The 23174-nt window shown below is 46.2% G+C and overlaps 1 protein-coding gene across 1 annotated transcript in view; it reads right to left on the bottom strand.

Moving 5' to 3' along the window:
• LOC140907199 (palmitoyltransferase ZDHHC11-like) overlaps positions 1 to 6655 on the bottom strand; it is a 91166-nt gene extending 84511 nt beyond the window's left edge. Inside the window, 3 exon segments of the mRNA XM_073332579.2 lie at positions 6398 to 6482; positions 6484 to 6598; positions 6601 to 6655. Of these exon segments, the coding sequence (XP_073188680.2) occupies positions 6398 to 6482; positions 6484 to 6598; positions 6601 to 6655 (255 nt within the window).
• Between the last annotated feature and the right edge of the window lie 16519 nt (positions 6656 to 23174).

The raw sequence follows: 23174 nt of genomic DNA, 5'->3' as shown, positions 1-23174 counted from the left end.
GGCGCAGTGAGATGGCTTTCACTAGGCGGTTCTGGATGGCGTTGTGGCGCAGCTGCCAGGCTCTGGAGTGGGGCTTGCAGCTTCACAGAACGTGGGGCAGGGTCTCAGAGTAGCTACACTTCCTGCAATGCTTGTCTCGGTTCCCGTGGCGGACGGCTCTGTTGAGCGGGACACAGTTGAGCCGAGCACGGTGGATGAACTGCCAGTCGGTGAAACGGGTGAAGCCACTCCCGGCGAGGAAGTTCGAAGGCTTTACCCTGGTCCGGTTTATGCTTCAGGGCTTCCATGTACAGCGAGTGCATGACTGCCTTCGGGGTCCTCTCCAGCATGCCCCTGGCGCTCGGGGTGACAATGGTGTTGTCCTCAGACCTGATCTGCGGCACCAGGACTCCCAGCTCCTGGTGCTCCTCGCACCACTCCCAGCGGCAGCCGATGCACTTCCCCAGGCGATGCGAGGCATTGCAAGCGCGGGACCACAGTGAAGCGATGTCACGCCCGTCCCATCCGAATTCGCCATCCAGGGAACCGCTCAGGAAGCTGGCGGTGTCTTGGTTGGAGGGGGCTCTGCCGATCCGCTTCTTTGTTGCGTCATGGAGGGCATTTGCTGCGATGTTCCTTACTATGGCGTCGGGACATGTCAGCAGCGGAAGGCGTGGGTGATCACCACAATGTCACACAGGTCACCCATGCGGGGGACATTGGCACCGCCATACCTGTGGGCAATATAGACCAGCTCGTTGCTGGCTCTCTGGGGAAGGAACAGCCACTTCTTCACCAGCTGCCGGACGATCTTGTCTGCCTTGTTGAGGGGTACCTTCACCATAGCGGATCCCCTTAGGACGAACGAGATGCGGGGCAGAGTCTGTTCTCAAAGCAATTCTTTGTAACAACAACTACTCACACAGAGAGAGACTCAAAGCAATACTCTGTAACAACAGAAACAGCACCCAGAGACTCCCCGCCCTTTTGTTGTATTCATCTCGCTTTGTTAACAATTGTGATTAAAATAGAGATAGAGGATGTATGTGGATGGATGCTTGGTGTGGATAATAACTGAATGATCAGGGAGGTGCCAGCCTAAGAATCCAGTGTCCATCGGCTGAAGAAGGCGTCAAGTGGAAATAACCAGAGGACCCCCGGAGGGCAGACTGGAATCCACCCAACAGCCTCAAGAATGGGAGAACCAAAGAACAAGATAACATCTGGCAGCACGGAGCCGTCAAGAATGTGCTATCTGTTGATTCAGCAACAGCATGATGAAGCAATTCCCACAGACTGGCATAGGAAGAAATTCCTATAAAAATGGACTCTAGAAAGTGAGAACTTTGGGGTCTGATTCTGCAAACCACACACCTGTTTGTGTGTGTGTATATGAATGAATGTGTGAATAAATATAAAATTGAATGGAATGTTAAAGCTATAACTAACTGCTTACTATGATTCTTTCTGTATTCACAATAAATGTGGCATTTTGCCTTTTCTCCTTTAATAAGATCCTGCTGGTTTTTATTGTATTGGTATAACAGGAAGAGGGGTGCTGATGTCAGCATGCCCCCCCCCCCGTACCTCATCTCCACAGATGGTGGGGGAGGGGGGATAGGACAGGGCTCAGGATGGAGGGAGCTTGCTGGCAGCACATGCTGCCTCAACTTGCTGATCTACTTAAAAAGGCAATGTACTTAAAGCAGGATCAGCATTCTTAAAGGGGCAATGTGTAAAGGGGCAATGCACCTCTCTCTCTCACACACACACACACACACAGTCCCTGCTCTGGCACTTTGGAAAATGGAGGGAGTTGTGCGCTCCAGTGGGATAGTATGGGTTCATCATCACATTCAGTTTCCACAGGGAATGTTTGCATGCACTGCCATGCTGTGTCTCCTCCCTCCATTCATGCTGCCTTGTAGAGTGTGAGGCTACATTCACAACAATGTTTTAACCCTTGAGAGCTCAGCCGAGTGCTAGTTCATCATTTAGCAGTAAGGCATTCCCTGGGAAATATCCCACCCTCTGACTCCACCACCTCAATCAAGCTTCACAATCATCATTGCTGTGTATAGTATTAAATTGTTTGTTTAAAACTTATACTGTGTGTATATGCGCGCGAGTGTGTGTATAGTCTTTTGTCTGGCAAAATTTTTTTTCCTGGAACCTAACCCCCCCCATTTACATTAATTCTTATGGGGAAATTGGATTCGCTTAACATCGTTTCGCTTAAAGTAGCATTTTTCAGGAACATAACTATAACGTTAAGCAAGGAGTTATTGTACCATTTTTCTACTAAGTTTTAACACAAGGCTAAAGTGTCACAGCAAATTAAACAGCATTCAACCTCTAGACCATAATTTCACAAAATATATTTCCTAAAATAGGCGTACATTGTATGTCAAAGTTTGGGAGGCTTTCTGCAGCAGTCTAAGTTTTCAGAGATGTTTCTCTAGATGTCTGAAACTGTTTCTTTCTTTATGGACCTATGCCAGTGCAGAAATGTTATGGTGGAGCTCTGTCTTGCCAGGCCCCTTCCATCTCCAGTAATGCATCTTCATAAGTGGGTGTGGGCACTCACAGGCACAGGGCCCAGCTACACTGCACATGTGCCAGCCGGGAGTTCCCCTCCAATAGGAATTTTTTGCTGAGAATGTGCAGCTTGGTTACAGCCCCTCTGTACCATCCACTCTGTGAATTCGGCCCAATATCTTTTCCATGTGTACCCAAAAATCAGAACTTAAGTTGTATTTAAAATTCAAAAAGTGATCCCTCCAAGAAAGCAGGCTCACTTCCCTTGCTCATCCAGCATTAGACATTTCTAAACCTAAACTAAGGGTATGTCTACACAGCCAACCAAGTCTCCACCGGTGAAAAAGAAAATATCACCAAGTGTTTGACATAGAAAATAAAGGGTAGTGGGGGGAGCGAGGGTGGCAGATGGAATGGAAAAAAAAAATGTTTTTCAAAAACCACAGCACATTTGCAATGAAGTCTAGATACAAAACTTCTAAAGGTCAATGTATACATAACCTAATTTACAATAAAGGTAGTTATGAACTGCCTAACAAAGTACTCCCCCTTAATTTTCGTGAAAGTACGTAGGTGTCCTTTGAATGGCAGAGTCTCTACATTTAGGTGACTTACTTATTCAGTGTTAACAAACAGCATCTGAAGAAAAATAGGCTAGGGATCTGCTGTGTGCATTAGCCATCAAAAGTTCTACAAGAATTAGATTTGATCTGGTGAAACTTGAGGGGTTGAGGACTGCCATAAAAAGAAAAAGTTGCGTCCAACAACATTACAGGACAATATTAACTGAATTTAAACAAAACCTGAAGTGCTTCCAATCAAGTTTACCAAGCCACATCATCTTCCTCAAAACGTTGCCTTTTTACAGTTAAAAAAAAAAAGTTAGCTTGTCTAACTATTAGAACAAGTGTGAAAGAGAAATACCACCCCAAATTTTTTCTTTAAGTCATGCTCTGAACGTGTAGTTTCTGGATCATTGTAATTTTATTTATTTATTTATTTATTTGTGTTTCTCCCCAACCCAATTACATACCAATATTTTGACTGAGTAGAAGAAACAAAAACATACCTTGTCCTCTGGTTCAAGCCTACTGAAGACTGAGAGAAAGGATGGTCTGCTGGTTAAAGCATTGGACTGCGACTCACACCTTTAAGTGACTGCCGGTGAGATCTTGGGCAAGTCATGAGCAGTGTGCAGTCATGGTATGCTGTTGATCTGCATAGGGACTCTTTACGATGACCAGAATAAATTATTATATGGAAAAAATATTTTTTTTTAGCAAGCCAAAACAACTGCAGATATATATATAAAATTGCTTATGGTCATGTCTTTCACTGTGCCTGTGATTGGCAGATCAGTGGCAACAAGCTATAGCGAAATCTGCCTACATACTTTTATAATGGATCCGGCTTACTGGCAGTCAGTCCTTAGAGAACAAACTTGAAAGACTTCCTGTTTGTTGCTGAGAATACTGGATTGATACTATTAAATATGATATTACTGCTATTAATATGTAACTGTGCTCTTGTTGCTAGTAAGTATTATCACTGAAAGTTCCTCAGTTACTAAAGAACTGCTTCAGATAAATCTCTCATTGGCATATCATTCTTTGAGATAGTAGAGATTTTTTTTTAAAAAGTGAGATATCTTGACCCACATTGCTCAAATTAAAAAGCAAACATAAATAAGAATGATTAATTTGATTCCCAAAGTCTATTGTATTAATTATTATAGAAGTAGCAATATTAGATTGTTAGTCTATTATCTCGGTTATCTCTTTACAAGAACTTTTAGTATTTTGAGAACTTTTGGAAGAAAACTAGAACTTTCATGCATGTACAGCAGTTCAGACTTTTGCTCCTCCTCTTTAGCTCAAATTAATTTTGTATGTACCGGGCAACATATAGTCCAGCCAGGCCAAAGGGAGCTAGATTATCACTGTCCAACATATCCTGGTCGTGTCAAAATAAAAGTACCAACACTGTCTTTAAAAACAAAAACAAAACCCTGATCTACACTATGGATATTTCTCGCCTAAAAAAACAAGACAAAAAACACATCTCAAATTGGTTAGAGGGGCAATATAGAAAAAGCTTCAACAGTCAGAACCATTTTTATAACAAATTTTGTTAAAGTTTTTTCAGGAACTTTAACTGAAATAGTTAAAAGAGCAGCTCTTGCCTATACTGTAGCTCCAACCAATTTTAAAACTGGACTGAATTTTTGGGAAGATTATGCTAGTGCAGTACAGACATGGCCTCATGAGACTGGTTTTGTGAATGCACCCATGTGCAAAAATTTGGATACAAAAATTGAGATTCTGTGATCTGCCTCTCGTTTCTCCACAGTGTGTTTAAATTCAAATACATTTGACCTGTAAACACAGACACATATTCTTGTCAAGGTTTGGAGACATTTTTATACTAGTTGAGCAGAGACGCGTCATAGCAAATTAGAAACATCACTCAAATGTATCAATTGCTGTGTAGTTTAAGTATAAAAGTATAGTGTCTCAGCAAAAACACAGAATACCATAGTCTGAGTCAGATTAAGCAGCCTCTCTCAGAGCTTTTATAAATTTCACTTAATGAAAATAAAGTTTCCTCTTACTCTAACACACAAGCCGATTTCCTCTAGAGAAATAGATTTTCCATCAGGTCAAGATTACAAGGTTGTCAAATTGAGTGGTTTCAGTTTAGTCATGAGAGTAGATTTTTCCCCACAGTAATTCTGTGTTACAGTGTGATTATCCCAACACGGGAATAGTTGACAGAACTGCTGGAAAGGAGAGGGCAACTTGCATCAGTGTTATTAGTTCATCACTTTCACATCTAAAGACTTTAACCCAGAAGTGTAAGATATAATGGCCATGAACAGTAGGCAATGGAAATTAAACCTAACCCCTCCTTCAAGGAAACCATGATTTGACAATTGAGCCATGAACTGAACTGTTTCTATAGGAAAACAAAAAGACACAGCTGGACTGGAAATGCCTCCAAATGTTGACAGAAAAGGAGTAAAGTGCCACAAGTACTCTTTTCTTTTTACGGATACAGACCAACACCGTTGCTACTCCAAAAGTTGACTGAAGGAAAGTCACTGGAAATGTTTCTAGAACTGCTTGGAGAATCTGGACTTTAATGAGAGGATTGCAAAGAACAATTGTGTATCAGTTCAGATTTTCTCATGAATAAATTGTTCTTAATGGACTTTCTGCATGAGAATAGCAAATGTCCCTATCACTCCTTTCAGCACTAACGTAGTTTGTTCATATTTAAGTAAAAACAAAAACCCCAATGTAAGCAGCGACAACAAGCATGTTTCCATCAGTCCATTCCCCACTAGACAGCACCTGTGCAGCCGGCTCCTGAACTCCCGCCCTTTCCTGCTATCAATTAGGCTCAACTCCTGTAAGAGAAAAGGAGGCAAGCTCTGACCGGGGCCGCCCCAAGATCTCCTAGGGGCCCGCAGCCTTGTTCCAACTTGCAATTGCCGCGCCAGCCCCCGGGGACCACCCGCCCTGGGCTTCCGCTGACTTGCCGGGCCCCGCAATGATTTCAAAGGCAATTTCTCCTCTACCGGAGGCAGCCCCCAACTGGAAGCAGAGCCCAGCGTGGCTCCAAAGCGCGTCTCTCTCGCCAACACAAGCGCTGACCTCCCCCACCGCGTGCAACACGCGCGAGTGGCCCCCCCGCAGCTACCTCCCCCCACACCGGGCCCCCCAGGCCGGGCCCCCGCTAGGCTCTGCCCGCACATAAGCCGCTGCCCCGGGGGCTGTGCGACGCCCCGCCCGCACCCCCCTTCCCCGGCGCCTGCTGCCTGCCCGCCGCCGCCTCTCCTTGCGCCCAGCGCCCCCCGCCGCTGCCGCCCCAGACCCACCTGCCGGAGACACACCGCGCAGGCCGGGGGAGTCAGGGCAGCCGCCCCCGCTGCGGAGCCGTGGCCGGAGCCTGGGGCGGCCGGGGCAAGGCTGGTTAGTTTGCCTTGAGGCAGCAGCTGCCTTTGCAGCTATGGAAACCGTTTCAAGTGCTCTCCCCGGGCCGGGCCGGAGCGTCTCCCGGGTCCTAAAGCTGACGGGGGGGGGGGCGAGTCCCGCTCCCGGCAGGGAGCCGGTCCTGGGTGCGCGGCGATGCGCATGTGGCCGGAGGGCAGTGGGCAGAGCAGGCGGGGGTGCGCCCAGGCCCAGGGTTCTCGTGTAGAAGAAGCCAGGCGGGCCGCTAGCCAGCCATGCCGGTATGTTAAGGGCAGGGCAACATGCCCTCTGCTAATTGGCCCTGGAGCCAGCTTCTGAGTGGAGCACATGGACCTGCACTGCACTCCTAAGGGTGCTGGACTGGTGGCTGAGCAAAATCCCATCCTGCTGCCGCAGCTACAGAGGGGGTGACCACTAGCACGTGTTCAAAACCAGGACAGGGGGTGGGGGATAATCGGTGACAGTAGAAGACAAAGCCCTGAATACTGGGACTTCCCTATAAAATCAGGGTATCTGGACACCCTAGCTATAAAGGCCTTTAGCTTGTACAGGTTTCAGAGTAGCAGCCGTGTTTGGGTATGTCTACACTACGAAATTAGGTCAAATTGATAGAAGTCGGTTTTTTAGAAATCGGTTTTTTATATTCGAGTGTGTGTGTCCCCACAGAAAATGCTCTAAGTGCATTAAGTGCATTAACTCAGCGGAGCGCTTCCACAGTACCGAGGCTAGAGTCGACTTCCGGAGCATTGCACTGTGGGTAGCTATCCCACAGTTCCCGCAGTCTCCGCTGCCCATTGGAATTCTGGGTTGAGATCCCAATGCCTGATGGGGCTAAAACATTGTCGCGGGTGGTTCTGGGTACATATCGTCAGGCCCCCGTTCCCTCCCTCCCTCCTTCCGTGAAAGCAAGGGCAGACAATCGTTTCGCGCCTTTTTTCCTGAGTTACCTGTGCAGACACCATACCACGGCAAGCATGGAGCCCGCTCAGGTAACCGTCACCCTATGTCTCCTGGGTGCTGGCAGACGTGGTACTGCATTGCTACACAGTAGCAGCAGTCCATTGCCTTGTGGCAGCAGACGGTACAGTACGACTGGTAGCAGTCATCGTCATGTCCAAGGTGCTCCTGGCCACGTTGGCTGGGCAGACATGGGCGCAGGGACTAAATTTGGAGTGACTTGACCAGGTCATTCTCTTTAGTCCTGCAGTCAGTCCTATTGAACCGTCTTATGGTGAGCAGGCAGGCGATACGGATTGCTAGCAGTCCTATTGCATCATCTTCTGCCGGGCAGGCAAGAGATGAGGATGGCTAGCAGTCCTACTGCACCATCTTCTGCTGAGCAGCCATGAGATGTGGATGGCATGCAGTCCTTCTGCACCGTCTGCTGCCAGCCAAAGATATAAAAGATAGATGGAGTGGATCAAAACAAGAAATAGACCAGATTTGTTTTGTACTAAGTTGCCTCCTTCCCCATCTAGGGGACTCATTCCTCTAGGTCACACTGCAGTCACCCACAGAGAAGGTGCAGCGAGGTAAATCTAGCCATGTATCAATCAGAGGCAAGACCAACCTGCTTGTTCCAATAAGAACAGTTTCTTAGGTGCACCATTTCTTATTGGAACCCTCTGTGAAGTCTTGCCTGAAATACTCATTGATGTAAAGCCACCCCCTTTGTTGATTTTAATTCCCTGTAAGCCAATCCTGTAAGCCATGTCGTCAGTCGCCCCTCCCTCCGTCACAGCAACAGCAGACAATCGTTCCGCGCCTTTTTTCTGTGCGGACGCCATACCAAGGCAAGCATGGAGGCCGCTCAGCTCACTTTGGCAATTAGGAGCACATTAAACACCACACGCATTATCCAGCAGTATATGCAGCACCAGAACCTGGCAGAGCAATGCTGGGCAAGTAGGCGACGTCAGCACAGTCGCGTGAGTGATCAGGACATGGACACAGATTTCTCTGAAAGCATGGGCCCTGGCAATGCATGCATCATGGTGCTAATGGGGCAGGTTCATGCTGTGGAACTCCGATTCTGGGCTTGGGAAACAAGCACAGACTGGTGGGACCACATAGTGTTCCAGGTCTGGGATGATTCCCAGTGGCTGCGAAACTTTCGCATGCGTAAGGGCACTTTCATGGAACTTTGTGACTTGCTTTCCCCTGCCCTGAAGCGCATGAATACCAAGATGAGAGCAGCCCTCACAGTTGAGAAGCGAGTGGGGATAGCCCTGTGGAAGCTTGCAACGCCAGACAGCTACCGGTCAGTTGGGAATCAATTTGGAGTGGGCAAATCTACTGTGGGGGCTGCTGTGATGCAAGTAGCCCACGCAATCAAAGATCTGCTGATATCAAGGGTAGTGGCCCTGGGAAATGTGCAGGTCATAGTGGATGGCTTTGCTGCAATGGGATTCCCTAACTGTGGTGGGGCCATAGACAGAACCCATATTCCTATCTTGACACCGGAGCACCAAGCCTGCGAGTACATAAACCGCAAGGGGTACTTTTCAATAGTGCTGCAAGTTCTGGTGGATCACAAGGGACGTTTCCCCAACATCAACGTGGGATAGCCGGGAAAGGTACATGACGCTCACATCTTCAGGAACTCTGGTCTGTTTCAAAAGCTGCAGGAAGGGACTTTATTCCCAGACCAGAAAATAACCGTTGGGAATGTTGAAATGCCTATAGCTATCCTTCATCGCGAGTGCGTTTTTTTTTTCTTTCTAAGCTTCACTAGCCTCTGGGAAGGAGAAGATCCTGTGATCATTGAAACACATGCAGCTGGTGGAGAAAAAAAAAGGGACAGCGGTATTTAAAAAGACACATTTTATAAAACAGTGGCTACACTCTTTCAGGGTAAACCTTGCTGTTAACATTACATACATAGCACATGTGCTTTCGTTACAAGGTCGCATTTTGCCTCCCCCCCACCGCGTGGCTACCCCCTCAACCCTTCCCCCTCCCCGTGGCTAACAGCGGGGAACATTTCTGTTCAGCCACAGGCAAACAGCCCAGCAGGAACAGGCTCCTCTGAGTGTCCCCTGAAGAAAAGCACCCTATTTCAACCAGGTGACCATGAATGATATCTCACTCTCCTGAGGATAACACAGAGAGATAAAGAATGGATGTTGTTTGAACGCCAGCAAACATACACTGCAATGCTTTGTTGTACAATGATTCCCGAGTACGTGTTACTGGCCTGGAGTGGTAAAGTGTCCTACCATGAAGGATGCAATAAGGCTGCCCTCTCCAGAAACCTTTTGCAAAGGCTTTGGGAGTACATCCAGGAGAGCCGCGAGTGCCAGGGCAAATTAATCCTTTCACATGCTTGCTTTTAAACCATGTATAGTATTTTAAAAGGTACACTCACCGGAGGTCCCTTCTCCGCCTGCCGGGTCCAGGAGGCAGCCTTGGGTGGGTTCGGGGGGTACTGGCTCCAGGTCCAGGGTGAGAAACAGTTCCTGACTGTCGGGAAAACCGGTTTCTCCGCTTGCTTGCTGTTAGCTATCTACAACCTCCTCATCATCATCATCTTCTTCGTCCCCAAAACCTGCTTCCGTGTTGCCTCCATCTCCATTGAAAGAGTCAAACAACACGGCTGGGGTAGTGGTGGCTGAACGCCCTAAAATGGCATGCAGCTCATCATAGAAGCGGCATGTTTGGGGCTCTGACCTGGAGCGGCTGTTCGCCTCTCTGGTTTTCTGGTAGGCTTGCCTCAGCTCCTTAAGTTTCACGCGGCACTGCTTCGGGTCCCTGTTATGGCCTCTGTCCTTCATGCCCTGGGAGATTTTGACAAAGGTTTTGGCATTTCGAAAACTGGAACGGAGTTCTGATAGCACGGATTCCTCTCCCCAAACAGCGATCAGATCCCATACCTCCCGTTCGGTCCATGCTGGAGCTCTTTTGCGATTCTGGGACTCCATCATGGTCACCTGTGCTGATGAGCTCTGCATGGTCACCTGCAGCTTGCCACGCTGGCCAAACAGGAAATGAGATTCAAAAGTTCGCGGTTCTTTTCCTGTCTACCTGGCCAGTGCATCTGAGTTGAGAGTGCTGTCCAGAGGGGTCACAATGGAGCACTCTGGGATAGCTACCGGAGGCCAATACCATCGAATTGTGTCCACAGTACCCCAAATTCGACCCGGCAAGGCCGATTTAAGCGCTAATCCACTTGTCAGGGGTGGAGTAAGGAAATCGATTTTAAGAGCCCTTTAATTCGACTTAAAGTCCTAGTGTAGACCAGGGCTTAGTCTGTATTCGCAAAAAGAAAAGGAGGACTTGTGGCACCTTAGAGACTAACCAATTTATTTGAGCATAAGCATCTGATGAAGTGAGCTGTAGTTCAGGAAAGCTTATGCTCAAATAAATTGGTTAGTCTCTAAGGTGCCACTAGTCCTCCTTGTCTTTTTACCTCATACAGTGTGGGGCCCTAGAGCCACCGCCCTACTGTGGATTCTTTAGCTGGAAGATGGGCATGCTGTGTCCCAAATCCTCAAATCAACAGGAACTAAGTGCCTAAATACCTCTGAGGATCTGGGCCTATTTTTCTAAAGTAGCAACCTGAAAGGGAATTCTAACTGGGGCAAGAGACATCTTATTTGGATTTTATGTTCTAGTATTTGTGAATGAGGCAGTGCTCTAGCTGCCCCCAAAGGAAAAAATGCTGTTACTCCCCATCCGAGACAACATTTGAAATGGTCTAAAGCAGTCTAGATGCACAATTTTGAAGAATTGTTGTGTATTGTTGATGGCCGTCAGCAAGCCACTATGTGAAGGGAGCCATACAGGCTATGGCCAGAATGAGGTTAAAACACCACAGCAAACAGTTCTGCTCTCCAGTGTGAGTGGGTAAAAGGGTGATCCTTAGCCCTCCACAGGCTAAGGAACCTCACTGGCAGGTATAGAAACCCAAAGGGAAGGTATTACCAGAGAAACAGGATGTGGTTCTGTTCTAATGAAGTCTAAGCTAAAAGGAAAGTGGCATGGGGCTATTAATGATTATATTTTTTATGAAATAAGTTGCGCTCCATCCGTCTTTCAGCTCCATCCAGCCCCTCATGGCTGGCTGAAAGGGTCAGTAGCCTGTACTTCAAAGTTAATAGAAGACAGCTGAGACATACCTTTTTCTAAAAATACTGAAGAAGCTACCCATCACCCATTCCCTGTGCCAAACGCCTTTCTACTGTGCACAGAAGTGTTTGCTTTTGTGACCTTTCTGCGTAACGTGTTGCAGTCCAGTTAAGCTATTAGTTTTGCTGACAGTATTTTTTTGTATTTATTTTTTGTTTTGTTATACTTTTAACATCAGTTTTGGATTTCTGAATCTATACTACCTGTAACTCCGGTAGACCAGGAGCCAGCTCTTGCCAACACTGAAGGCATCAGCTGAGCACTGACAAATTCATAGCTGGAAACCAGACCAACTCACCTGTATGGTAGTATTGTTCAAGATAGGTTTTAGACTTGTAAGGATGTGTTTAGACACTATAAACTACTTGCAAGTAGCTGTGTGCATTAATCTTGCTTGTAATGTCTGTATCCCACACTATCAGGTAATATGTAAGTTTTTCTTTACAACTGTAAAAATGCCTGCTTTGAACTTGTGAACTCAGGCAGGAGGAGTGATTTTTTGGAGTAGAATCAACCATTTATCATAGACTCCAGCTTGCCTGGGTGACAAGACAGACGAGGGCCAAAAGGGACTGACTCTATGGTAAGACTGTCATAGTTCTTCAGGGGTTCACATTTGTTACTGGGTTGGTGAAATCTAATTATAGATCATACCACCATTACGGGGTGTTTGCCCTGCTTTTTGACCGTCTACCGTGAGCTTGGCACTCCCAGTCATGAACCACTCCAAACTGTGTGACAAATGGTGTAGTCTTTTAGTAAACTAAGGGTTTATTAACTCGGAAAAATAAATGAGAGAGTTATTTACAGGTTAAAGTAGGCAACATATGAGTTACCTTTTGGAACCATAGTCTGTAACAGAGCAGTAGTAATCTGTCAGCACTGAATGTCTTTTAGGGCTAAACCAGGTTGACCCTGGGGATCTCTGCGTTTGTTTCCTAGCTCCAGCCTTCTGAGAGTCCAAACAGTGAAGAGATAAAGAATTTTAATGTCAGCTATATTTATTTCCTCTTCCAGAATTTAAGATGATGGGATCTGCTTCCTCGCACATAGCACCACTCTATTAATGTGATCCAGGAATCTGTTAAACATGCCTTCCTCCCTTTTAGCACATTATTATGGGATTGACTCTTGATATCAACTTGAACTTGCAGCAAATCAAGGATGGAAGAATGCCATTAAAATTTAGGTATGTGTATTTTTTCACCTCTTTCAAGCTAGATAGGGTGCAAACCTCGAGTGTAAGGAAGGACTAGAACATGTAAACAAGGCCTTGTCTACATAAAAAGATTGAACTGTTTTAACTAAATACGTGATATTCAAGCCAGTTTAGTTAATCTGGTGCAAACCTGTGTAAACACACTTATTTGGGTTTAGCTTAAACTGATTCCTAATTGATTTAAAATAACCCAAAATAAGAGTGTCCACACAGGGATTTGAACCAGTTCAACTAAATCAGTTTGAAAAATCACACCTTTAGTTAAGCTAGTGCAAGTATATCAGACCTAAGATTTCTCCTGCCAGAAGTTTATAATGTCTTTGAAAATGCAGAGCAAACACTGTCAACTAACGGGCAAGGATAGTTAAACTAAATATTCATAAAACTGCTGGAACTGACATTGTATACTTGCCATCACTCAGATCGGTGTTTTGCTTGTGTACTGCATCATTGCTTTCCTCCCACGTTTTGTCTTGCTTATGAAAGATCCAGTTCTGCAGCATTCTGTCTGCAGAAGCCTGTTGACTACAGTGTTGACTGGAAAAGAGTGCCATCTCCTGAATTACCAACACTAATTCCTGCTGCTACCAAGTCTCCGTGGTGGTTTGACCTGGCATGATGTTGCTTAGCTTGTGAGATCGGACAGGATCACAGCACAAGGTGATAGAGCTGCAAGTACTTGCTTTGATTTGTGCATTCTGTGTTTTGAGAGTTAATGTATACAAGTGATTGCCTTTCTGCTTTCTATATAATACTAATAATATCAGTGAGGAATGTTGGACTATAATGTATGTACAGATGTATTTTATCCAAATTGTTGTAGCAATCTTAAAAAAATATTTATTTTCAAAAGCATTCTTACATTTGCGTCTTCATTTTACGTGTCTACAAATATCTTAACACCTACTCACCCAGTTTGCATATGCAGTCAGTAATTCTTTTTGTAAGTATGCAAATTACATATGGATTGTGAGCCTTCCTTTTCGAAAATGTGGCTATTGAAGTCTAACTATTAGAGTTATAATTATCAGACTTCTGGAACTCAAACTTCTGTGTGATATAGAACGTTCAGCTATTACTAAATAGAGGAAAAAGGCATGACTCAGCTTCTAAATCTGTCATATGTAAAGGTAATAAATAGAATGAGCAAATGCAGCTACTTTAGAGAACAATTTCAGCTGCTGAAAAGCAGGTCAGATGGAGAAATTATTAATTTTTTATATGGCTGGATTACTGACTGACTTGATTTACAAACTGGGTATTAAAATGCTATTACATGATGTGAATTAGTCCCTCTTAATTTAAATCACATATTGATGAATAGTCCTAATCAGCCTGGAAACATCTTAAACCTAATCCAGATGCAATAATAGTCTCCATAGCCCACCTTTATTTAAAATCTTTTTAATTTCAATGGACTGTAGCATATTGCAGCAGTTCTCAACGGGGGGTCCTCAGCCCCATAAGAATCTGCGAGCCTATTTAGTAGGGTCGTGGGGCCCGCGGCTGAAACCCAGTACCCCGAGCTCCAGCACTGAAGCTGGGAGTGGTGTGGGGCTGAAGCTGGCACCCACACGAAGCTGGGAGTGGCGCAGGGCTGAAGGCGGCTGAAGCCCCAGCCTTCCCCTCCCCCGCCGCTGAAGCTGGGATCCGCACTGGGAGCCCCACCACCTGTACACAGCCCCTAGCTATCCACCTTCCTGCACCCTGAGCTACATGCCTGCCCACGCACAGCTTCTAGCTAGCCTCAGCCTGCACCCTGAGCTACCCCCTGCCTGCACACAGCCCCTAGCTATCGCTTCCCTGCACACTGAGATACACCGCTCACTTCACACAGCCACTACCTACTCCCTCCCTGCACCCTGAGCAGTTTTCAAACTTTTTGAACTGAGTCCCCACTTTGAGTTATATTTTTTGATTGCGTCCCCCCTCCATCCCCTGTCCCACAGGGCCTCCTAAGTGAGTCAGGGGGTAGAGGTGGTGCTACCTCCCAGGACCTCGCTGTGCAGGGCTGGCTCGAGCCCCGCCAGCCTTTGCCCCCCCGCCAAATAGAAGTAAAACTATGACTATGCCCAAGGGTTCCCCCCCGGCCCGGAGCCCTGAGTTGCCTCCCCACCCCTGCTGGGCCCTGGAGTTTTTATAGCATGTTGAGGTGGGGCCTCAGAAAGAAACAGGTTGAGAACCCCTGGCGTATTGCATATTTGGATCATATGGCAACATCTTTAAAGTCTTTTTAAAATCAAAATGAAATTTCTACGTTGCAGATACAATCTTGACTTTCCCATATAGACTTATAAGCTAGTACAGGGTTTTTTACAGCATAACTTCAATAATTTTAATAGTATGCAAGTTTTTGCTGTACTTCTGCACTTCAACATTTATAAGAAAATGGTAGAGACTACAAATGAAAAATATTTACCTTTCATCAATACCATAATTTAATAAAGGATTATCTGCTCTGTTTTGAGACTTTGTGGGTGTGGGTGTGTGGGTGGGGGAGATGGGAACGGGACACAGGTGTAAGGCTCTGTGGTGTCAGAGCTGGGAAGGAGGATACTGAGGAAGGAAACTGGAATCACGCTTGCTGGAAGTTCACCCCAATAAACATCAAATTGTTTGCACCTTTGGACTTCGGGTATTGTTGCTCTCTGTTCATGCGAGAAGGACCAGGGAAGTAAGTGGGTGAAGGAATAAGCCCCCTAACATCTTGGTGCCGGTGACTCGGCTGCATTGCATTGGATAGGTGAGTGGCAGCCTGCAAGTCCCCCTCCCCAACAGTCCGCGCAGCTGCTTGGAGGGGGTATCGCGAACTGTCGTGATGGTAGTTGCGGGTTCTGGCAAGCCAGGGTAAAGGATTTTTTGGATAAATGGATAAGGAAGAACCAGGGCCCATACAGGTGCAGGGGTCAACCTGGGATGAGATTAAAAAGGAAATGGGAGCAGTGTTAGGGGACACAGAGGGGTGGGGGGTGGCTGAGGAGCCCACCCTCCTTGGTATATGGGTAGTGGAAGAAGGTCCCTGCCCATGGGGACTGAATGCCTTCCAGGGAAAGGAGGCACTTCAGTCTGCTTGTAAGAGGTTTGAAGTAAGGGCAGCATTATGGGAAGCTGCCAGTAATCTTTCAAGTTTGGTGCTGCTTCAGCAAGGGCTGTGAAGGGTTGTAAGTTAGTTAGGGGTAGTGAAAGATGATTTGGCACAACAGGTTTAAAGTCAAAAGCAGAGTTAACAGACCACCTTTAGAGACTGGAGCTGGGACTTGGTCCTGGGGGAGTGGAGAGAAAGAAGGGGAAGAAAAAAAATGTTTCAAAGTGCAACCTGCCTTTCCACTCTTTTGTTTTTCTGAAGTTTTAATGGAGGGTACTTTGGATACTTATGTGAGATGTCAAGCAGGAAGTTTTTGTTTAATGATAAAACCCAGTTATATAAATGTAACTGTATGTGCAACTCTGTGCAGTCACATTGGATGGAAGCTTGGTAATTAAATTATCCAAGGGGTCAGGTCGAGTGGCTACTACCACCACTATGCTTCTGTCCCCAGAAGCCTTTACAGCTATTCTGAGGGAAAATGGGCCCTTTTCCCACAGAAATGGTCTATAAGGGACTGCTGCAAGCAGAGAGAGAATCTGATCAAAATTATTTGACTATTGGGTAATGTTAATCAAAATCACTAAAGGATGTAAGGGGTTTCTATTGGAACTTAATTTGGCTGCCTCTCGTTGTGTCCAGTTGTACAAGATGGAAGTGTAATCGGGGTACAGTTGTGTAAAAAAGAATAATCACAGTGCAAGAAATGTTAGGCAAAAGAGAATTTTGTTTGGTAAAAGGAAAAGGGGAGGAATGATGGGAACACTGAGCCTTGGGGTGACTCTGGGGGATCAGATTGTTGCTTTGGTGGGTGTGCATGAAAACTCTGTGGGCATGGGGGAGGCAGTTACATCTTGTGTAAAATTAATATGGCTAATATAATGTTATGGAGGTTAAACTATATGAAAAGAATGTGCATTTTCCCAGGACGTGTGCAGTGTATATTGGAGAAGGGATAAAAGAAATGCGAATAAAACATGGTACTTAATTAAAATCCTATTAGAGCTCCAAAAGGGGCCACAATAGGTTGTGCTTTCTTTTTCAGATCTCTGTGTGTTTTGGAGCAGGAGATGAAAATGGAAAGTAATCAGAACTCTAGTGGAAGTGGAATGTTTCCCTTTTAAGACACTCTCTAAACTGCTAACAGCTTTGGATCCAAAAGCAAGCTAGTAAGCCTCTGTGTGTAAATGCAAATTACCTAGCTGATGGGCACAAATGAGCTGCAAATAATGAATACATCTGGTCAGCAAACAAGCTACTAGAAGACTCAGATTATGGCCCTCCAGGAAAGGGAGGTAAAAAAACAAGTCAAGCCTGAAAATAAGGGGGACAGGTTGACCTTAAGGGGTGTGTGTGTGTACAGTGCTAAAGTCTGAAGCTGTGTCTCAGCTATTACCTGAGAATAAACTTAAAGCTTGGTACAGCAGAGAAACTATTGCAAACATGGTCTGTTGTACAAGAGGGGAAACTGAGGTACACCACCTCATGAATTTCATAAATGACCAGTGAGTGGGGTAATTCACTAGCCTGACTATAGAACAAAATAAGGACAGCCTGGAGGTAATTCTTCTGTTTTTCCTGCAATTAGCAAGGAAATTTTTAAAAGAAAGTGGTATTATTATTAAGCAATAGTCTGTCCCCACCATGGGGGTAGAAATTGTTTCTTTTGTTTTTCAGACACTCTACAAGCAAGCTGGCGCCAGCGGGAAAAATAACCCAGAATACCATGGATCTGTGTTTTGTGTTTGTCTGTGGTGTTTGTCTTGTTGCTAGCATTGTTGTGTTTTAATGAACAGAAAAATCTCATGATAGGGGTGGGGGATGGCTTCAAAAGGCTGACCCTGGGAGAGATGTGTATGGGAATGCAAAATGCTCAACTAGGAGGCCAGCACCTGTGTAATAGCTACCATGGTACCTGGAAATGGAATGGCAACCAAGGTGGCCCCCACAAACCCTATGGAAATAATGAGAAGGGGAGGAGCTCACTGGGAATCAGTGGAGGGGTGTGTAACATAGTGTAAATCAACAGAAGATGTTTGGATGTGCCCCTCTCCTATGACTATAGAGGAGCAGGATCAATGGCCTATGCAAGAGGTGGACAATTGGGTGTACTGTGTATAAGGTGTTTTGCTGGGAATGTACATATTACTTGGGGCACAATTACACCAGCCCATAACCAAACTACACACAGCTACATGCTGCTATATGGACTTTGGTGCACAAATGGATCTGTGAATCTTATTGCTGTAAATAAGCCAGGGCCCACTGCCTGATTCCATACCAAGTGGTCAAGCTGGTTTGGACAATATCCTATTTCTCTGTGAACATTCAATGGATTTATGATATGGACAAAAGCAAGCAAAACCTGCAGGGGCAGCTTGTTGCAACTGCCAGCAACTGGACACATAAGATCGTGACCCCGTCGAAGGAGGAGAGGCAGTGTTTTGGGGGTGTCTCGGATGTTGGACCATACTGCAGTGGTCAGGACTCGGTGTTGCTGTGGATTTTGTATTGTTAACGGTACTTGTGTTACGTTGCACAGGGAGATAAGCTATAAGTAATGTAATAAGCCCTCCAAACCCTGCAGTGTACTAGACAACCCGGACCCAACCTTCTCGGGCCCACTCTAATGGGAAGTCTGGAACACTAATTGGAATAGGTGTGGTATGCCCGTACGAGAGAAGGTGCAGGACACTATACTACACAAGGGGCAGTGGGACAAATGGAATATTGACAACTTCCATCTTGATGCCTGGCCCTATCAGGAAATGTGTCGCCATATGTCTTATGCTTTTCCAGGGATACCTGGACAGGAGGATCCCAAAAGGAAAAAAAGGGGTGGAGTGTTAGGATGTATATATTCAGGCCTGTCTGTAAAGGCCTATACTCTAAGAATTTAGGTGTATTCTTATCACTTGGCTAGTTATAGAGATACAAAAAAAAAGAATCAAAATCACTGTCTGCCGGTGTAAGGGCCTTCTCTTACTGTGACAGTTTGAGGCCCTGTGCTTAGGCTAAGGCCTTTGGCTAAGCAGCAGAGGCAGCCATAAGCTGGGAAGCGAATGGTCACATCCTCACATTCCAAACTAGTCACATTGAAATAAGTGGGGGGAGGGATAGCTCAGTGGTTTGAGCATTGGCCTGCTAAACCAGGGTTGTGAGTTCAATCCTTGAGGGGGCCGTTTAGGGATCTGGGGCAAAAATTGGGGACTGGTCCTGCTTTGAGCAGGGGGTTGGACTAGATGACCTCCGTCCCTTCCAACCCTGATATTCTATGATTAACCATGTATTCTATGATAAGGTACTATTGGGCTGTTAGGAACACAATCTTGTCCTGATAATGCCTGTCACCTCCAGAGAAAGGGAAGTGCCTAGAAAATATAAAAGGAAACTTAGTTTGATATCATCCTGTCTGGCAAGAACTCACTTATCAATAGCTGGGATGTGAAATCCTCACTTCTGTATTGTTTTGTCATTATAGTTCCCACTTTGCTATTGTTTGTCTGTATAATCTCTGTCTGGTTCTGTAATTGTTTCTGTCCGCTGTATAATTAATTTTGCTGGGTGTAAACTAATTAAGGTGGTGGGATATAATTGGTTACATAATCATGTTACAATAAGTTAGGATTGGTTAGTTAAATTTCAGGAAAATGATTGGTTAAGGTATAGCTAAGCAGAACTCAAGTTTTACTATATAGTCCGCAGTCAATCAGGAAGTGGGTGGGGGGGAAATGGGAACAAGGAATGGGGGTAAGGAAATTGGAATCATGTTTTGCTAAAGGGGGAAATGGGAACAGGGAATGGGAGTAAGGAAATTGGAATCATGTTTGGCTAAGGGCAGGAATGGGAACAGGGACACAGGTGTAAGGCTCTGTGGTGTCAGAGCTGGGAAGGGGGACACTAAGGAAGGAAACTGGAATCATGCTTGCTGGAAGTTCACCCCAATAAACATCAAATTGTTTGCACCTTTGGACTTTGGGTATTGTTGCTCTCTGTTTATGCGAGAAGGACCAGGGAAGTAAGTGAGTGAAGGAATAAGCTCCCTAACAATTGCTGTATCTTCTAATGTGAGTTTTAACTGTATTGTCTCTTTATTAGGATGTAGGCTACTTTGGATAAGAACCATGCTTTGTTCAATGCTAAGCACACTGGCAGCAGCACTAATAATTACGGCATGTCGACACTGGCAGAGTTACAGTGCCAGGAGTTACAGCGCCACTCAGAGAGCGCTGAAGGGAAACCGCTGTTGTGTGACCACACAGTCAGCTGCCTACGCAATAGCGTGTTCACACTCACAGCGGTATTCGGAGCGGTGCACTCTGGGGAGCTATCCCACAGAGCACCTTTTCCTCGTCTGCTGATAAGAGTTGTGGGAAGACAGAGGGGGTCACGGGGCATCCTGGGTCCTGTCCCAATGCCCTGTGATGCATTGTTTCGTAGCCTAGCAAGCCGTGTGCTTCCGCCCACATTTGGCGCCATCTTTCAACGGTTTGTGTACTGCGTGCTCTGCCTCTTCAATCTGCAGGAATGGATCCCGAACTGTTGACCAATATGCTGCTCGTTCTGACCAACGCGTCAGAAGTGCAGTGGACTTATTCCTTAAACTACAAAGGCAAGAGGAGTGCGACATTGATCTCGCCACGAGTACTAGCTATGACAGGAAAATTCTAGTGGCATTCACGGAGGTACTGAACACAGTGGAACGCCGCTTTTGGGCTCAGGAAACAAGCACTGAGTGGTGGGATCACATCATCATTCCTGTCTGGGATGATGAGCAATAGCTGCAGAAATTTCAGATGACGAAAGCCATATTCATGGGACTGTGTGATGAGCTCGCCCCAGCCCTGCAGCGCAAGGTCACGGGAATGAGAGCTTCCTGCCATTGGAAAAGTGTGTGGTGATTGCACTGTGGAAGCTGGCTACTCCAGACTGCTACCGATCAGTCGCTGACCAGTTTGGAGTGGGAAAGTCGACTGTTGAACTCGTGTTGACAGAAGTGTGCAGGGCCATTAATTGCATCCTGCTCCAAAAGACCGTGACTCTGGGCAACATGCATGACATTGTGGATAGCTTTGCACAAATGGGCTTCCCTAACTGCGGAGGGGCAATAGATGGCACGTATATTCCAATTCTGGTACCAGACCACCTAACCACTGAGTACATTAATCACAAAGGGTATTTCTCAATGGTTCTCCAGGCACTTGTGGATCACTGTGGGCGTTTCACAGACATTAACGCAGGCTGGTCCGGAAAGATGCATGACGCATGTCTCTTTCAGAACACTGGCCTGTTCAGGAAGCTGCAAGCAGGGACTTTCTTCCTGGACTAGAAGATCACAGTAGGGGAAGTCAAAATGCCCACTGTGATCCTGGGAGACCCTGCCTACCCCTTAATGCCGTGGCTTATGAAGCCATACATGGGGCAACTTGACAGCAGCAAGGAGAGTTCAACAACAGGCTGGGCAAGTGCAGAATGACTCTTAAGTGTGCTTTTGGCCGTTTAAAGGCCCGCTGGCTCTGCCTTTATGGGAAGCTGGACCTGGCCAATGACAATATTCCTATGTTTATACCCACATGCTGTATGCTCCATAATATTTGTGAAGGGAAGGGTGAAAGCTTCACTCAGGGCTGGACCACTGGGGCTCAGCGCCTGGAGGCTGAGTTTGAACAATCAGAGACCAGGGCTATTAGAAGGGCAAAGGGCAGGGCCATAAGGATCAGGGATTCCTTGAGGCAGCAATTTGAATCTGAAAGCCACTAATATTTGTTGCTATGCTCGGGAGTGCAGTGCTTGTAATGCTAGGAGGTGATTGTGATTGGTGCAGACAATGCAATATGAAGGTTTAACATAATTGTCTGTTGCTTTGCAGGGCTCTGTTTGCTTTCAATTAATAGAATAAAGATTGCTTTCAAACAAACACAATTATTTTATTAAAAAACAACAACAAATAAAAAAAACCATCAACAGTGAGGGGGATGGGGGAAGAGAAGGTCCCACAAGGAGGTAGGGACCCAGGACAGCTAAAGATTTGTGTATGGCCAGCGATTATATCCAACCTCCTCCTTTGGAGTACAATGCAGCGGGTACTGTACCTCAGCAGGGCCAAACTGCAGAGGGATGGGTGTTGAGTGCAGTAGGTAGTGGGAGTCCACACTGCTGGACTGTGACAGGGAGGAGTGGAATGCCGTGGGTACAGACTGGAGCCAGGAGGTTGATAACAGTGTGTTGGCAATGTCTGGGGGAGCATGAGAAAGGATTTTGCAACAGCAGCTGCAGGGGAGGGCGGGCGCGGAGCTGCTCAGTTTGAAGAGCTAGTATCACCTGGCGTGTGTTCCTTGGCGCTCCATAACGTTTAAGAGCTGCTCTGTGGCTTCATTCTGGCATGCCACATTCTCCTTTCGGTCCCTCTTCTCGCTGTCCTGCCACTCCTTCAGTTTCCATTGTTTGGCCACAGAGTGCATCATAACATCATGCAGAAAGTCCTCCTTAGTTCTTCATGGCCACTTTCTAATTCTGCGCAGCCGTTGAGCCGGTGACAACAAAGAGGGAGGCTGGGCTCCCAAGGTCATCTCTGTGAAGTTTAAATGCAATATTTTACAGAAGCAGTATTGTTTGCAACACACAAAACACTGATTCAGTGGTTTAAAACAGCCAGTATTCACACACCTGTCACTAACTGGCTGACCCCAGGCAAGCACACATGAGCCAGAAGACCCACAAAATGGTGAGTAGCTGCAGGGGCCTGTGTACATCAATGGTCTCCGCCCCACCCACCCCGCCCTCCCCTTCCGGTGATGGCACAGTGGCGCAGGAAAGTTACCATTAATGGGGCAAGAAACAAAGCAGCTCTGCTGAAGAACCTGTGCCAGTGGATTTCCCAGTATCTCCATGAGAGTTTCCTGGAGATCTCTGAGCCCTGTTCTACACTAGGAGTTGAGGTCGAATTTGGCAACGTTAAATCGATTTAACCCTGCACCCGTCCACACGATGAAACCCTTTTTTTCTACTTAAAGGGCTCTTAAAATTGATTTCCTTACTCCACCCCCAACAAGGGGATTAGCGCTGAAATCGGCCTCAAATTAGGGTACTGTGGACACAATGAGACAGTATTGGCCTTCGTGAGCTATCCCAGAGTGCTCCATTGTGACCGCTCTGGACAGCACTCTCAACTCAGATGCACTGGCCAGGTAGACAGGAAAAGGCCCGCAAACTTTTAAATTTCAATTTCCTGTTTGGCCAGCGTGGCAAGCTG

The sequence above is a fragment of the Lepidochelys kempii genome, chromosome 2 (assembly GCF_965140285.1).
Source record: "Lepidochelys kempii isolate rLepKem1 chromosome 2, rLepKem1.hap1, whole genome shotgun sequence".
Lineage (NCBI taxonomy): Eukaryota > Metazoa > Chordata > Testudines > Cheloniidae > Lepidochelys > Lepidochelys kempii.
Note: the sequence above shows the minus strand (reverse complement) of the source record. Positions and strands in the feature narration are given on the sequence as shown.